The sequence below is a fragment of the Lissotriton vulgaris genome, chromosome 6 (genome assembly GCF_964263255.1).
Source record: "Lissotriton vulgaris chromosome 6, aLisVul1.2, whole genome shotgun sequence".
Classification (NCBI taxonomy): Eukaryota; Metazoa; Chordata; class Amphibia; order Caudata; family Salamandridae; genus Lissotriton; species Lissotriton vulgaris.
This window is the reverse complement of record NC_141694.1, coordinates 753,792,253-753,810,650: the sequence shown is the minus strand read 5'-3', so window position 1 is coordinate 753,810,650 and position 18,398 is coordinate 753,792,253. Positions and strand designations below refer to the sequence as shown.

Sequence of the window (18,398 nt, the reverse complement as noted above, 5' to 3'; positions counted from 1 at the left end):
ATTTATTAAAACAAAATTAAAACATTAAACGTTTCATGTTATGTACAATTTCATTACCATATTGCGATGTTTGGCTAACCTTAACAGATTCTCTAATACAGAGGTTCTCCTAGCCGAACTAGCATCCTACAAAACATTTCTTGACAAATTGAAATTGTACAACCTAACGTTTAAGGGCCAACGGCAAGGTCATAACCGGTGTCAAGATCCCTAACCAGACTTACCCCTCCCACTTGGGCTGGGCGACAGCACGGAGGCGTACCTCAAGTGCAACTATTACCAATTTCCCTTGACTTGACGGGGGCACCTAAAGACTCGACGCCAGTTAAAGGTCGTTCGAATACTCGTGTGAGGTATCTAGAAGGTACCGTAGACCTTATCCCAACCCCACACCACTTACCGCATCTGCCGTCGCAGATGTCACTGGCCCCGGGAAATTCCCCAGGAGGGGGCTGTAACCCCTCCTACAAAGGAAGGGGCCTTGACCGCCTTTCCTTTACTTCCGGCGACCCATCCTTAGAAGGGACCGCCTCCCCATTGAGGGGCCAATGGCCACCTCTCCCGAGCGCTCCCATCCGTGTTGGGTGACGCCCACTCATAGGGATCTACTAATTAGTGCTCACCGATCATGACCTTACTGCCTACCAAAATAAATACGACAGTGCAAATTAACCTACGAATACATTGGCCACTATGACCGAAAGAGCATGCATTAAAAATTCAACACTAAACTGAATATCTTTAATGGCAAACATTCTCAAAACGACCATTTCTTTATTAACTCATCAACATGGCACTACAACCCGTATACGAAAACTGAAGCAAAATTAATCAACTTTATTCTACACAACTGGCTGTCTTCAGGGGCTGGTGGGTGGGTCAAAATTGGCTCTTCGTTCTGTCCCGAGCTCACGTGCAGCGAGGAGGTGCAGCTTCAGAGCACAAGAACAAGAGGATGTCTTCTGGTCTTGCGTCCCTTTTTATCCGTCTTCAGGGCGGGCGTATACCCGCCCCTGCCTGCCCCGAGGGCGTGGCTGGCTGCGTCGGTGTCTAGGCCAGCCCACTCTAGGGCGGGAACGAGCGCGCCCCAGCTACGCCGCTTCGGGCATACCAGCTGAGACGCGCCTCCCGCCCAAAAATGGCTTCCCGGGGGGATCGAGGCACTCGGCCATACGTTCGGGGGGACCGAGTTGGTCGCCCCTTTCCATATGGCCGAGATACCCGCCACCCCCTCTCAACACAATCCCCAAAAGGAGGGAAACCGGAAACAGTTCTTGAAGTTTTTGGAAGTGGGATGGAGTGACCATCCCGGCCGTATTTATTAAAACAAAATTAAAACATTAAACGTTTCATGTTATGTACAATTTCATTACCATATTGCGATGTTTGGCTAACCTTAACAGATTCTCTAATACAGAGGTTCTCCTAGCCGAACTAGCATCCTACAAAACATTTCTTGACAAATTGAAATTGTACAACCTAACGTTTAAGGGCCAACGGCAAGGTCATAACCGGTGTCAAGATCCCTAACCAGACTTACCCCTCCCACTTGGGCTGGGCGACAGCACGGAGGCGTACCTCAAGTGCAACTATTACCAATTTCCCTTGACTTGACGGGGGCACCTAAAGACTCGACGCCAGTTAAAGGTCGTTCGAATACTCGTGTGAGGTATCTAGAAGGTACCGTAGACCTTATCCCAACCCCACACCACTTACCGCATCTGCCGTCGCAGATGTCACTGGCCCCGGGAAATTCCCCAGGAGGGGGCTGTAACCCCTCCTACAAAGGAAGGGGCCTTGACCGCCTTTCCTTTACTTCCGGCGACCCATCCTTAGAAGGGACCGCCTCCCCATTGAGGGGCCAATGGCCACCTCTCCCGAGCGCTCCCATCCGTGTTGGGTGACGCCCACTCATAGGGATCTACTAATTAGTGCTCACCGATCATGACCTTACCGCCACAGGCCCGGATAGTTGACCGGCTATCCGGGCCCCCCACAAAACTCCTAGCTAAAGGTCATGTTCCAACGTTTTTAACCATGCTAAGAAGTCTCCTATGAGTAACTCATTTCCCACCCGAGACAAATGCACACCATCCCCTAGATACATACTGTCATCATTAATACAACCGTGCGAGATAGAATGCAATGTCCTGGAACGAAACAACCTACTCACTTTGTTATTAAGTTTTCTAACAGAATGGTTCAAAGCAGGGATCGAAACAGCCCCCCGCCACACTTTTCGTGGGATCATATGAGACCACGCAATTATGCACCCCGGAACTTTCCTCGCCAACCAACTTACAGTGGAAAGCATTGCCTCCAGGAGAAGTCGTCTACCGGTGGTGGCCAAATCATTGCCCCCTAAATGTGCTATGACTATAGACGGCGGTGACCTCGTCCGCCCTAACAAACCCTCAAAGAATGCCTGAAACTGGTCAATACAGAGACCGCCCCTTCCGTAGAAGGACAGTCTGTACCCGTATTCCCCAGCTACGTGAATCATGTCACCTGCTTCGAATACGTCAGCGGCACGCCTCACGTATGAGTGGCCCACGACCCACACCTCCTTTCTCACAGCCGGTGATGTGTGACCGCTGGCCGGGTGTTGGGTCGACTGCATAGTCCGCCCCGCCTCGAAGGCTTGCGTAACTGAAAACCAAACAAAAGACAAGAAGCGTGAGTACATTATTACAGCTTCACAACATGTGCAACCGCACATACCTCTTATAACAATTGGAGGACCAACGCCCCACTCGTTTTACTTGTTCCACATTAAGACCCCTGGCTGTAGCTTCAGTGGCAGCCCCTATCCGAAAGGAATGGGTCCCAAACTCACCCGGGTCCAAGCCCGCTGCGGTAATTGACATCGCGAGCACCCGCTGAAACTGAAACTTCGTCAGTGGGGTGGCGTCCGCGTGTCTCAACAATGTCCCCCCCCATGATGCCACCCTTCGTGCTAGGTAATCTTCTAAACACTGCACCGGACACATGGAAGACCCTGAAATCCTGCGAATGACTATGCAGTCTCCCACCCCACCTTGATCGGTTTTTGACTTGACAAAGGATACAGTCATCGTCTCACCCCTGATCTGAACGTGTTCCCGGCACAAACCTCCCACCACATCCCGCTTGTTCCTTGCTACCAGCTCACTTATCCTCATTGCCCCGTGAAATGCAAGCGTAAAAGCAGCTCGGAACAAACAGGCCTCGAACTGAGACGAGCATGTGGCGGGGAGTGTGGCCAGCAACTGGGACAACCTATCCAGACCTATCGGGCGCCTCTCATCTACTTTGCGACCCTCAAGGCGTTGCCACCCACGCAGCGCTTTCTGTACCACAAAAGACGCTGTCGGGTCCTGGATATTATGCGCCCTGGCAACAAAGGAAATGGCAGCACGATGCCTCTGGGCTGTAGCCACCGACTTCCCAGCCTTACGCAAGGACATCAGAAAATGTACTACCCAATCCTCATGCCCCCAAAGCCCCCCTCTCTCAGTCCCCAAAAAGGCTAAATAAGCCCGAAACGCCCCTTCGTATGCCTTCCTCGTCCTTGGTGCTAGACTCTCTCCCACGAGGTAACGAAGTTCGGGGCACCGAGAGACCAGAGAGCTTCGGGAAAGGGTGCTGGCCCTGGGTCCGCTGAGGGAAGGAAACCCAAGAAAGCCTGCATTTGAAAACGAGACAGTGCATCAGCAGCCTGATTCATCACCCCTGGGACATGTTTTGCTCTGAATACCACGTTCAGTTGCATACACAGTAAGACAATTTCTTTAAGCAGCCTTAAAATCATTTTACAACGTGCTGCCTGACTATTGATGCATTCTACAACGGTCATATTATCAGACCAAAATATGACAGAGTGATTTCTGAATCCATCGGGCCATGTTCTGAGGGCCACCAAAATGGGAAACAGTTCAAGGAAAGCAATATTACTCGTCAGCCCCTCTTCATGCCACCATGTTGGCCACCTTTGTGCCGACCATTTTGTGCCGAAGATGGCGCCGAAACCCATGCTTCCCGCTGAATCCGTCCATAGACCAAGCTCTTCAGAGGACAAGGCCGGTTTGTTCCAGACGACTCGACCATTGAAATCCGCCAAAAATGCTAACCAAATACGCATGTCTTGGCGGACCTCGGCCGATAATCTCGTGCGATGATGACCCTCTTTTAGGCCGACCATCGCCTGGGCAATTGAACGGGAGAAGGGGCGGGCCATCGGGATCACCCTCAGGGCAAAATTCAACTTCCCCACCAATTGCTGCAATTGATGCAGCGTAACTTTAGATGCAATAATACACATTTGCAGGGCTGCCCTGAATTTCGACACTTTGGCAGCTGGTAAACGAAAACAACCTTCACTAGAGTCCAACTCGATCCCGAGAAACTCGAGGCAAGTCGTGGGACCCACAGTTTTACCTGGTGCCAATGGCACGCCAAATTGATTCATTAGAACACAAAATTCAGTCAAGGCCCGGGCACATTCATCATCCCCAGCGGCCCCAAGGAACAGAAAGTCATCGAGGTAATGCATCACATTTCGAAAACCCGTTTTCTTCGTGTAAACCCATTGTAGAAAACTACTGAATTTCTCGAAATATGCACAAGATATAGAGCACCCCATCGGCATACACCTATCCATGTAATACGAACCTTGAAACATGAATCCCAAAAGCCGTTGGTCTTCCAGGTATACCGGGAGCAAACGGAACGCTGACTCGATATCTGATTTCGCCATCAGCGTCCCGGGCCCCAGGCGATTCAAAATGGCTACGGCCTCATCGAATGATGCGTACCGCACCGAACATATCTCTGGATCAATTGCGTCGTTTACAGAAAGGCCATGAGGCGCTGATAAATTGTGAATCAATCGAAACTCACCTGGGTCCTTCTTGGGGACCACCCCTAAAGGAGAACAAACAAAATTCTGTACCGGGGGAACACTAAACGGGCCGGCAACCCGACCTCGGGTAACCTCTTTCCGGATCTTATCCTGTACTACAGTCGTATGCTGCAAGACGGAAAGTTGGTTTTTGCACGACCCGACACCCTGAAAGTCCCCCACCGGGATGCGGAAACCATATCAAAAACCGTTTCGTAGCACCCCAGCTGAAGTACGATCTGGGTATTCGCTGAGCCAGGGAATCATCGCCAGGGTATCAATCGGGGTTGGTAAAGGCGCCCCTCGGACTATATTAGACCTGTTTGGCGCCCCCTCTACCCCCATTTTCACCCGATTTGGCTCTGCACGAGGACTCAGGATGGGGTGCCCCACAACCACTACATTCGTGTTTGAATTTACAAGATCCCGGGGGCCTAGTACATTTACTTCTGTTGAAATTGAAACAGAAACCCCTCTTCCCTGTATTGCCGGCGGGTCTCGGGTAATCGTCTGTACCCGTACCCGACCGAAAGGGCGTCCCCCCATTTTGGCGGGAGGACTCACCAACAGTACTCCCCACCAACGGCACTTTCAACATCCCCGACTCTTTCATTTTATTCCATGTCAAAGAATCGTAACAGTCCCAGGTTAAACTTTTGTTATGCTCCATCGCTTTCCTGAAAAGGTTGTCATAACAGAACCATTGGTTACCTTGGTGCGATGTCGAGTACCCCATAATTCGTGACTGATATACTGGAAATTCAGGGAGCAATTCAGGCCTACGTTCCCCCAAAATTGACGTAAAAATTCCCCAAGCATTACCCCAGTTGCCAATATTCTCATTCACTTTAAAGGCGGCCATTTTTGCGCGCCAAACACTTGGATGCATCAGATCCTTTTGGCCCTTAACAGTTTCAACCTTATAATGATCAACGAGCAAGGAGAAAATGTTTACGTATTCCCCCGCCCAAATCTTTTCCTTTATTGCCAAAGGAACATGTTGCCCCAACTTTTCTCTACGAGAGGGTGTTGACTCATCCCTTGCGATCGGCAATGGCCGCTTACCTGCACCGGACGCTGCCTCCGCCACTCGTGGCTTGTCTATCACCGCATCCGACGCGGGCACCTTGGCTGTATCACGTTTCTCGCGCAACTGTTTAATGAGTGCTTGCGCTTCGGCAGCCGTGGCGCCCTCGCTACTGTCCCCCAACCACGCCGCTAACTGTGCCGCCAACTCGGGAGGCATATCTTCAGTGGATGTCGGGGTGACTACTACGGGAATCGGATTCCCCTCCTTCGGTACCGGGGCCGGTACCGGGGCTGGCGCCTCGAGCGGGGAACAGGGAACCGGGACGTCTCCCCCGACCGGCCCCCTTCTCGGCCTCTTTGGCTTCCCTCCGGCCGGTGGACGCCCCGATCCCTCCTCGCCGTCTCGCTCCGCCAACCGCTTCTTAATTTCGGACATGTCCTTCATGAGGGCCCGAACCAACTGGTCAGTCGACATTCTCTTCGCGCCTTTCTTGGGCATCTTTTCAGACGAAGTATCTAGAAGACAAAAAGAGAGATTAAAACGCTCAAAATTGGCTCTTCGTTCTGTCCCGAGCTCACGTGCAGCGAGGAGGTGCAGCTTCAGAGCACAAGAACAAGAGGATGTCTTCTGGTCTTGCGTCCCTTTTTATCCGTCTTCAGGGCGGGCGTATACCCGCCCCTGCCTGCCCCGAGGGCGTGGCTGGCTGCGTCGGTGTCTAGGCCAGCCCACTCTAGGGCGGGAACGAGCGCGCCCCAGCTACGCCGCTTCGGGCATACCAGCTGAGACGCGCCTCCCGCCCAAAAATGGCTTCCCGGGGGGATCGAGGCACTCGGCCATACGTTCGGGGGGACCGAGTTGGTCGCCCCTTTCCATTATTTCAGTTGCAGCAGCTAACAATCCTTTCCGTGTGTCCCACTGGGTGCTCGCATATAGGAAACCTGTGGGTCAGTGGAGAGCAGCGCTCAGACGTCCGACACGGCTCGGCGTTCGGGCGCCATCTGGCCTCGAGGTTGTAGCGAATCCAGTGATGTCCAATGTTTTCACAGTTGGCCTCAGGGAAGGAAATAACTTTCTTCGGCAACTGGTTTCTTGGGAGAAGCTAACTGAAATGTGGACCCTGTTACCCATGCAGGAGTACAGACCTTCCTTCCTTGCGATCATGAGATCCTGTCTGGTCCACTGATGCTCAAAGCAGCAAGTAATGATGCAACCTGGTGAGTTCTTGGCTGTGTTACAGCTGCACATGTGAAATGCTATCTGAGAACACATGAGCATTGCAAACTTTTCTTCTGTAAATTCCACATTTGGGGGTCCCTGTCGGGTATATGATTTAACAGTCATTTTTGATACACTTCAATTCCCTGGCCATTTCTGATGTCATATTCAACCAACCTAATTGTAGTCCTTATTGCTGAAAATGTCCTCATTAGAGTTTCCAGGTTGATCGTAGGCATGGTGTCTGTTTCCGGAAAACCAACCCAGGAACCATACCACTCTATCAAATAATAGTAGCTTTTTAGCAGCAGGGCCATGAACCTAAGTAAGGTGGATACGCCTGAAGTAATTTGGGGTTTGGGTAGCAGTATAAATGTGACAGAAGACTCCAGCAACTTCAGAGGGAATGTCCAGAGATGCAGGATTTAGGCAGGTCAGAGCATAATGGGTTCTCACATACAATTCAGTAATCTGAGTGGTGTAATTCAGCAGTGGGATATGAAGGTCTACTTCAAACAGGTGACATAAATGCTTGTTCCCTTGATCAGCAGCATGTCCAAACATGGAGCACCCAGGGAGGTGTCATGCAGCGTCATTAAGACTCTAGTTGCCTCAGTAAAGCACTCAACACTTGTGTTGCTGGTTCATGGTGTGGTAGACCGAAGAAGCATCTAATACACCCACAACATCACATGCAGACAATGTGCACATCCTATGCATAGGCCTCTATTACCTTTTAACGATACTGGGCTTTAATTTAATATTCTGAATATCGGGTAACTGACAGATAACTATGGTGAGGCTGGAGTACTACTGAAGCTCCGTAAATCGATAAAAGTGATTTGCATTGCTGAACCTTTAATTCATAACCGCAATACTTGCTACAAAGTGATGCAGTGTAGAATAACATGGCTGTATTGCCTACAGCATAGAGATAAAAAGAAATAAACTGTTGTTAGTTTTCATTTGTACATGGGGGTGATGGGTACAGTAAAAAGCATTTGTGCTTGTCATATGTGTAACACGCAACAATAAAGGTATTTCAGGGACTCTTGCATAAATAAAGATACAATATTCAAGTTTAACAGTTTGCACAATCGAAGCTCCCCTTCTGAGATGGCGATGGCCCAGACAGTAGATTCTCATCCTCCAACTATCGATTGGTACGAATGTACTATATTTTACAAAAGTAGGAATAACAGTATAGTCAAAAATAAAAGAATGAACTCAAGACTTAAAAGTGAAAATACATACGAAAAGTAAATGGACGATCTTCTAACTCAAAACACAATCATTTAACTTGAAATGGCATCCCAGTAATGAAAACTCTTCCCGACATTATGTGTATCACTAGAGAGGTCTGAACCCTTGACAAGGCACCTTGATAGTTCAGACACAGTGTTATCAGGGATCACATTAGAAAATCCACCTGGTTAGGAAGATTCAAATTGAACTTATGGTTCAGACAAATCTAAAAACACAATGATATCCATTTTGCATCATTGAACTCTTCTTGCAAATAGGTACTTGTGGTTCATGCATATTTCCCATTCACAGTGAAACCCTACTATATTTCCTACAGCACCACCACATACTCTCACAGCATTCTGGGGCATGTTGATAACCTGAATCATTCTGTTCCTTTCCTGGAATCAGTATCACATTTTAGCAACACCCAATCTCCCTTCCCCACATGTGGTGCTTGAACATCTGTACAGAATGACTCATGCTGCGATAAACAATTTGTGACTTTTTTCCACACATATCATTTAACCACCAAGGCACCAATCTGAAACCTGGCTTGGGCCCCTAAGGAGTTCAAAAGGAGTTAAAGAGGAGAGGACTTGGGGACAGTTCTAAAGGTAACTAGCATAGCTTGCAAAGCTTTCCTCCAGTTACTATCACCCTTGGTCCCTATCTGAATGGAATCTTGAATTACTCTGTTGAATCTCTGAGACAGAGATCCTTTTTTGATTATCCCACCCACATGTGTTGAAGAAACATTTAATCCGAGAGCTAAAAAATTGTGAGCTATTGTCTGACACATTGACTTCTGGAATACCATCAATGCAGAACAACTCTAAAAATTCTACAATATTCACCAATGTAACTTTAATAACCCTTCCTACTTCTAGCTATTTAGAAAAATAGTCCACAACTACTATCCCATGTGACTACTGTTCCGGACAACAGAGAATGAACCAACAATATTAATGCCCAACTTCCTCCATGGACCTTCAAGCAATTCTACAGGACTAGACTTAACAATAATAGTTTTAGCTGACTTATTACTGTGCATTGCCATAACATTGTTTACCCAGTCTAACCTGTTTATCAACCATTCCATCCAAACCAGGCCACCAGAAGTATTCATGCAAATGTCTCCTGGTTCCAGACATCCTCATGCATATAGCCCACAAGAGCAAAATACATTGTTTTCATTCTTAAATTTAAAAGAGGAATGATTTTATCCACCATAAGTGGAAGGCATTTTCAGTAGCCAGTTTATCTCATATTTTGAAGAAACTCTTAAGTTCACCCAATATATCACATTCGAAGGGCCAAGCTTTTCTCGCATACTCTTGCACTACCACCAATATGCAAACTTTTTCCTCTTGATTAAACCACAACTCTTTGATATCACACCAACACCTCCACTACTTTACTCCAACATACTCACACAAAGCAAGTAAAGGCAATCTCATATTTCTTATTTATTGGACTCATTAGTAATAGGTCCATTTAAATGGTAGGTAGCCTAAACATACAATCAGTACGTACATTACTTTTACCTGAAACATACTCTGTTTGGCACTGGAGAGGAAGCAATTTTGATGCACGTCTTGCTAACATAGTTGTCAGAGTTCTTCCTCTTCTGGGTATTAACATGTTAACTAAAGGTTTGTGGTCCGTTTTCATGATACATTTTGTATCCTACAAAAACATTCTGTTGTGGTTTGCTCCCCATACACATGCCAGTAACACCCTTTAAGTTTCAGAGTAAAATGTTTTAGTTTCTCTCAGTGTTCTGGCTCCATATGGCATTAACCATTGATCTTTGCCATTATCCTGCATTAAACCACAGTTTCTTGAATCTATAGGTATGACACATTGAAAGAATTCAAGCAAGGGGCGTGGACCGTCTTATTCTTCAATATTACAGAAGCCTCACTGACTCACACCCCAAATAAATGTAAAGTTTTTCTCAGGGCGACACTTCAATAGTTTCACAGTGGTAGAACAAGTCTGCATGAACTGAGAAAAGAATTCAGTCAAACCATGGAAAGTTACAAGTTATTCTTTTGTAGTCTGCAGAAATACTTTTAGTATAGCTTCACATATAAAGTCTTAAACTTTATACTAGTGTTACTGATCATGCGCCCTAGGTATTCTACGTCCTATTTGCAAAATTTACATTTCGATAGTGAGAACTCTTTTCTGAAGATCCTTTAAAACATAAGATAAATTCCTCTCATGTTCCATAAGACCTTTTACAAAAATCAAGATATCTTTCTGAAAAGCCATTGACCTGGAATTCCTTCGAAGGTCTTCTTCATTAATCTTGGGAAACTGAGGCTGCACTGTCCAAACCAAAAGGCATCTTACAATTAAAAAAACACATCTTCGAATGTGATAAACGTCATCAAATACGTGAAATCCTTTTAAAAAGCAATTTGATTTTATGCATTGGCTGGCTAGATCTAACATATAAAGAAAATCGAGACCCAGATCAATGTAAATACAATTTCATGTAAATTGGGGAATGGATGAGAGTCTATCCAAATTTCTTCATTAAGTTTCCATAGGTCTACACAATCTCTCAAATCTCCTGACACTGATATTACCACTAGTGATATTCATGGTTAAGTCTCTAGGGGTTCAATTATATTTTTCTTATATAGGCCCACCAACATTTCCTTAAATTTATATTTGTATGTAAGAAGTAAATCTCTTACTCAGTGTTTTACAGGTATTGTATTTTCTTTCAAAACAATGTGATGCTTAAAATATCAAACTTTTCTCAGCTTCTCACTGGATCTTGGATAAACTGTTCTTTCACATTAGCCATAACCTCATCCAACTCTGGAGTAGCAGAAACCTTTCGTTCTATCACTTTTGAACTTGTAGCATTTAAAATTAAAACAGGAGGATTAGGTCTGTGGTCCTATTTGATTCCCATCTCTTCTTGATGAGGTCAGTGTAAGAAAAACTGACCATGCTCAGAAACATACACTTTCTCTCAGGTATACCTACCAGAAAAATCTAAATCAACCCAGAAATATCCGAAATGATCTTCAGCCCAATGGGACCGCCAGGCGAGTTCAAGGTTTAATTTATCCAATTTTAATCTACCACTTCTCTTCTCAGGATGGTACATCAAGCACATGAATATACAAACACAATAATAGGTTTACCATACACTTTTATCACACAAGAAGGAAGACTTTATCTTTTCAATTTCATTTCTATACCCCACACTCAAGTATATTAGGATCACAACACTGCCCAGAAAACAATTTTGGCATCATCTTCCATTACTAAGTTCACTCTTCTAAAACTGGAGTTCCTACATACTGTCATTATGTTCTTTTCCCCCCATTTTGAACACATTTATTGAAGATCACGATCATTTTTGGAGTTGTCTAAATAAGTGGGACTACCACACGTAGCAGTTTACAAGGCTTTTGGTCTCCTCCCATATACTGGTGTTTTTCTTAAACCATCCCTCATAACTTGTCTTGGATACGGTATTAACACCTAATTTGGGCTCATCTGTAATCCCTTGAACAAAATGTTCATTCCCTTTAGCTATGTCAGTAGCTGCATGAAGAGTTACATCAGCATTGGCATATAATCTCTACTGTACTTTTTTGTTATTGGTTTTCATCAAAAATTGATCACTTAATACCCATTTGTAATTTATATGCTCAGAACCACCAGTAGATGCTTGCATAATAGAACAGATACTTATTTATCAATGGATTCATCTACACCTTGTTTTCTTGAATAGAATTTATACTTTTGCATAACTACATTGTTTTTTCCCTAATGCAAATCTATTGTTGGAAACATACTGATATACATCAATGTTGCCAGCTCTTTGTAAAATAGGGAAATTCTTGAACTCTTTCAAACTAAACTGCTCACAGCAATGTTTCATAAGGAATACTTTCCTATTGAGAGAACATGAGTCCCCTTCCAAAACGTAAACATACGCTAACAATTCAACTTTCCATGTTTTCTATTTCATTGATGGTTCGCTTAGTGTTGCCAGAAATTAAGGCGGGGAAACAATGCTGGATATATAGAGGAAATAAAACAATAAAGTAAAACAATTAAAGTAGACCAAGAAGGCTATGGATAGTGACTATGGGCTTTCACAAATCGTTTAATTTGCTTTCGCGTAACTACATTAAATTATGGCAAAATTATTCAAAAATATGATAGATGTAAATCCATAATTTTTGCAATATTTTAAAGTGAAATGCACCTTTGTGTCAATTTTGGTGCATAGATGCATTTAAACAAGAACACCGCTAACAACAGCTACACGTATTGTGTTGTTCCTGTGCATTCATGGTCCATTTTTTATCGTGAATGGTGTTTACGCAAGTGGAGTAATTTGGGGAATTATTCCCCTTATGTCACTGATACACAATGATGAGGTGCAAACACAGTCAGGTAGAAGTGAAATCTGGTCGACGATCAGTATACAACATACCGGAACATAAAAATGCTGAGCGCTAGGAGCCTAGTTGGGAAGCAATAGATTTGGGGTGTTTCAAGCCTCCTGCTATCCATGGCTGTCAGGTGAGACAAATAACATCAGAACTGCCTTGCGTGGGTGCCAGCTTTCTCAGGTTTCAATGCAAGGCTGCACACTAATGCAGAGCAGCTACATGGGTATCATTCACTGCAAACAGCCTCATAGGCTTTTTGAATTATGTCAGTTAGGGGAGGATCAGTTTAGCCCCTATATGTGGGATTTTCTCAGACATTACGGTGGTATCACTGCGTATACAGAAAGGAGCGAGGGTGGCGCCGCAGAGCTCATAGAAAGGAGCCATAATGAACAAACCCAATCTCAGGCTCCCTGTTAACAATTTTACCACATAGTCAGACTGAGGGCTAAATATGTTGTAACTTTAATTCTTTTTATACTACTCATACTTTGGATGCCCTTCTACTATCATTTTATTCTTTACATTAAAGTTTTAACAAAATTGAGAACTATTTTGAGCACCAATAAAGTTGATAAAGTGGTTAACGGAGATAATCTTTAAATTAATATCATTAACGGCAATTTAGAAAGTACCATGGATTACTAACCTCTAACTCGTGTTCCTGCAGCATCAATCCTCTGAACACCTCCGGCCAACACCATGCTTACAGCCAGCTTCACCACAAACATGCCAAACACTTGAGGGCATAAGCTGGCCAGGATTTCATTCCTACCTTGGACAAATATGAGACAAAATATATATTAAACATTCAGCAACATTCCCGTATCCTTTAGCATTTTTTTAGTCAATTTAGACACTAGAGACAGGAGGCTCTCTTATTCTAACAGTTGTTTCATTGTGAGATTAAAAACAGAAACAGTAAAGGAAATCTTTATACAAATAGCGGACAGAAAAGAGTACAAATGAGCAAACCCCAGAAAAGAGACATCTGCAGCTCTGTACTAAAGTCATGAAGGCCAAAGTGAGAGATGGAAATGGGAGAATGTATGCATTTTAGCTATTTTCCTGAAGAAAAAGCCACCTATGGGGAAATGATCAGGAACTATAAACTGGCCATTAAATCCTCGCAAGCTGCCTTCTACAATCTTAAAATAACCACGGCAAAATCCAAATCCAAAGAAATTTACCGCATAGTCAACTCCCTGATCAAACCCCCGCCTCCGGTCACAGATAACAACAACTCACCGACTAAATGCAATGATCTGGCGGAATTCTTCTTTCAAAAAATCAATAAAATTTATCTCTCCTTCCCCAATCCATCCACCGACTCCCCTGGCCAAAACCCGCACTTGACTTCAAATACGACCAAGTGCTTGGAGTCTTTTCCCCTGATAACACTGGAAACCGTACAGAAACTGGCACAACAAATAAAATCCGGCTCCCCGTGCGACCCTGCCCCCCCAGGCTCACTAAACCTCGCCAGCACTGCTATTTTCCCCACGCTCCTGGATCTCATGAACTCCTCCATAACCAGTAGGACGGTTCCTTCAACATGGAAGCATGCTATGGTGCGGGCCCTACTGAAAAAACCTTCCCTCGACCCGGCCAACCCCAGTAACTATCGACCGATCTCGTTACTCCCTTGGGCATCGAAAATCCTGGAGAAACATGTCAATACCACTCTGACAATGTTTTTCGAGGAAAACCACCTCCTCGACTCCTCCCAAACAGGTTTTCGTACCAAACATGGGACAGAGACTGCTTTACTGGCTGTGACTGAGGAGGCAAGGCGGCTCCTAGATCGAGGAGGATCAGTGGCAGTGATCCTCCTCGATCTAAGTGCCGCATTTGACACGGTACACCACAAAATCTTGCTAACCCGCCTTGCTGACTTAGGAGTAACCGGAGACGCCCTGGCATGGTTCAACTCTTTTTTATCCGACAGAACCTTTCAGGTCTTCGACGGCACATCCCGCTCATCCACTCGTCCCCTGGGATGCGGAGTCCCCCAGGGCTCCTCTTTAAGCCCTGCGCTCTTCAACGCTTACATGAGGCCACTGGCTGAGGTTGTTCGTCCGCATGGTGTAAAGATCATCTCCTATGCGGACGACACCCAGCTGGTGGTCTCCCTTGCAGAGAAGAGCGGCCTCCAGGCGACACCAGACCTAGCGGCGTGTCTGGAGGACGTAAAGAAGTGGATGATGAGCTCATGCCTGAAGCTAAACGACGATAAAACTGAGCTGATGATCCTGGGCACAGCCTCCCCCGTCTCCATAGAGCAGATCTGGCCATCAAGCATGGGAGTGGCCCCACTCCCCAGAGACAACATCAAAAGCTTAGGTGTCTGGCTCGACAAGTCTCTGAGCCTTAACACACAGGCCACTAAGATCTCAGCCACCTGCTTTGGCCTCCTTAGAGTGATCAAGAAAGTCCTTCCCCTCCTCTGCTTCGAGGCCAAACAGATAATTATACAGGGCCTCATCCAATCTCGTTTGGACTTTAATAACGCCCTCTATTTGGGAGCCCCAGACTACACCCTACAGAAGCTCCAACGCACCCAGAATTGTGCTGCCAGAGCGCTGCTGGGAATCCCCCGGAGGACCTCAGTGAGAACCAGCCTAAAGACCCTGCACTGGCTACCTGTCAGGGACAGAGTAAAATTTAAATCGCTCTGCATCGCCCACCAGACATTCTGGGAAACTGGCCCAGACATCAATCGGCCCCTGATTTCTCCCTACAGGCCCAATAAATCCCTCCGCTCCTCCACAGCATTTCTGGCCGAGATCCCCAGAATTCGCAGAGCCAGAGCAGGAGGACGCTCCTTCTCGTATAATGTTTCCAAACTCTGGAACTCCCTCCCTCTGCAGCTGAGGAACAACCCCAATCTGACTACTTTCCACAAACAGCTAAAAACCCTGCTGTTTAATGCCTAATAAAGTAACCTCACGAGGGCTTCTTCTGTTTTTAGTGCCTGGACGCCTCAGGGCAGCTGCAGCGCTCTACAAGTCACATTTTCATTTCATTTCATTTCATTTCATTTCATTAACTGCTTTGAAGAGGTGCAAAGGAAACAACACTCCGGTAAGCAGAAATAGAGCCTTTATTTAATTAAAAAAAACACACAAAAAAACACTTATTACTAAATATAAATATCTGGAGCTGGATTGCAACATACAAGAATATCATGCAAACTGTCCTTTTTCTTCTACAGGCAGAGGCCAAATCTATCCAAATACTGACACCCAATCACATTTACATCCCATGCTGAGAACATACAAAACTTAAAGCCCATTGTGTTCATCTGTGTTTAAAACGTGTTTGTCACAAAAAAAAAAAACAATTATAAACCACATTTACCAAGCGGTCCCTTTACAAAATGAAGCATCACTGGAAACATAACTCTAAAAACATAACTCTAAAATTCGGGTTTAAAAATTACATTAACCATACTCCAAATTCAATTATGGGGGAAAGAAGGAAGGGTCTTAAAATGGAGCAGGGGGGAGAGATTCTCAACTCAAAAAATATAATTTAATGATGGGGCCATATACAATTCTAGCCCGAGGAATATATTTAGATTATTAAGCTGCCAAATAACCCCTTATTTTAATTCTTTGCTAGATTTATACTTGACACTACATCCCAACAGTGTACTCGCTTACCATCCAAAATATTTTGCGCATACAGTAGATAACATAAAAATGTAAGCTCTTTAAGCTCTTACTCTGCACATAACTAAGCTTCACCAGAAGTATCAAACCCCACCACCAACCACTCTTTTGGGGGCGGGGGCGGTCTGGTGACCTGCTTACATCAGGGAAAACAAATACCTTACTTTCTCTATGCATCAAACCTCAGTTTTTGGAAAATGTCAGAGTAACAGCCTCACAATGCTTTGGCGGGCCTCAGTTCCACCGGATAATCCCAGCTCAGGTATCCTTACTCCATTTTATTTCTCTAGAAGACTGTGCCCTGAGGCATGGCCTTGAGGGCAGCCAGAGACAGCAGCCCACCATTAGTTGAAAGCACCGTTTAAGCAGTGAATGAGGGTATTAGCAAGACTATTGATGAGGCTGTCTACAGTTCATTATGCAGTGCAGTTTCAGCAGCAATGAAGCAAGTTTGGAGGCACCTACAAAAGAATGTACTCTTCATGGTCCCACAGACCCCTCAATCTGACAGAAAAAGCCACCTGGGCCACAAGGATGGCCCCTTAAGTACAAAATAGTCAGAAAATTTGCAAGACCAAGATGAAACAGTGACATCTTAAAACAACTGAGAAGCTCAAAAGGACCTTTATATCTAGTGCTGTACTTCCAAGGCACTTATGTTCTAACCAGGAGCAGGAACAATCCAGTGCAAACATAAAAGTGATCATTGACTTTAGGTACAACAACCAGGATAATTATTCCTAAGATTACTAATGACTATAACTCCGACAGCTCAGCGGAGGGACAGTAGAGGTCTGGGAATTTGCAAATTGAGACAGGCCATATGGTAAGCTATGTAAAATAAACTCTTGACAATCAAGTTCGGATTAGCTCTATCCCATCCCCTTTCTTCTTACTTACATTTGCTGCTGAGCAAATCGGCTGATACTAAATCCTGCTCTCCCAGAGGAAAGTGTTTAGGTCTTCGTCGTAATGGCTGTACAGTGGTCCCATAAAATGTATCCCGATTCCCTACACAATCTGCAGGATCCGTGCATCTGACTTTAGGTGAAGGCAGTTCCATAACAATTGCCCTGAGCTGCCCTTCACTTTACAAAATCAGAATCTGATTTTACTGTACAATGATTGAAAACCATTAAAATATAGTACAATAGCGCAGACATCTATACAAACTATAAATAAAACAAATAACCATTCACTCTAAAACATCGTTCTATTGTCCTTGACTGGCATTTGAAGCTATAGATGCCTGTAGGCAGAATGAAACACACTAAGGACCTCAGCTACTGATTGTAACTATGGATATCTGCTTGACCTTAGGAATGCCTTCACTGACTGCTGTACACCAGCATACAAGATGTTGTGGTCCCAGAGTTAATATCTGCTTTATAAAAAATGTAAACACGTTTCATTAAAGCTATAAACTACCTGATGCGACTAGACTAAAGTACTAGAACAGGGGCTTGACAATAAAAAAGTTAGCATGCTCCTTGCTATAGTTTTGAAGTACCTTGTGGAACCAGTCCACAGTGTTGTAGTTGGCGCTTGATGATTTCTAGGGTTATTAGGGGAAGGGTCCAACTTTAACTTAACTATTGCTTCAGAATTACCAGTTGCCTCTGCCTCATTGATGTCAAGCTGTATCAAGGCTCCCATCATAAAGCAAGTTTAAGGGACTTGAGCGGAAAGTCCAAAGTGGAGAATCTTGCTGGGCCACCTCAGAATACCCACAGAGGGGCAGCCCTCATGCATTCCTTTGTCAGCTACATGTAGGGATCGTTGAGGAGGACTGGCACCCCCTTCTGCTTGCAGGCTTAGGGTCTTAACTTTGAAGAATTTCTGAAAGTGTGCTGATCGCCTACTGGACTCCCCTTTCATTGCAAAGCTTTGTTGCATGTCTGGCTGTTTAATTGCATCCT

The 18,398-nt window shown here is 45.1% G+C and overlaps 1 protein-coding gene across 1 annotated transcript in view; it reads right to left on the bottom strand.

The window, feature by feature from the left end:
• MCM9 (minichromosome maintenance 9 homologous recombination repair factor) overlaps positions 1-18,398 on the bottom strand; it is a 441,313-nt gene that overhangs the window by 284,402 nt on the left and 138,513 nt on the right. The window contains exon 6 of the mRNA XM_086926735.1: positions 13,455-13,580. Within this exon, the coding sequence (XP_086782861.1) occupies positions 13,455-13,580 (126 nt within the window). The remainder of the gene's footprint in view (positions 1-13,454; positions 13,581-18,398) is intronic.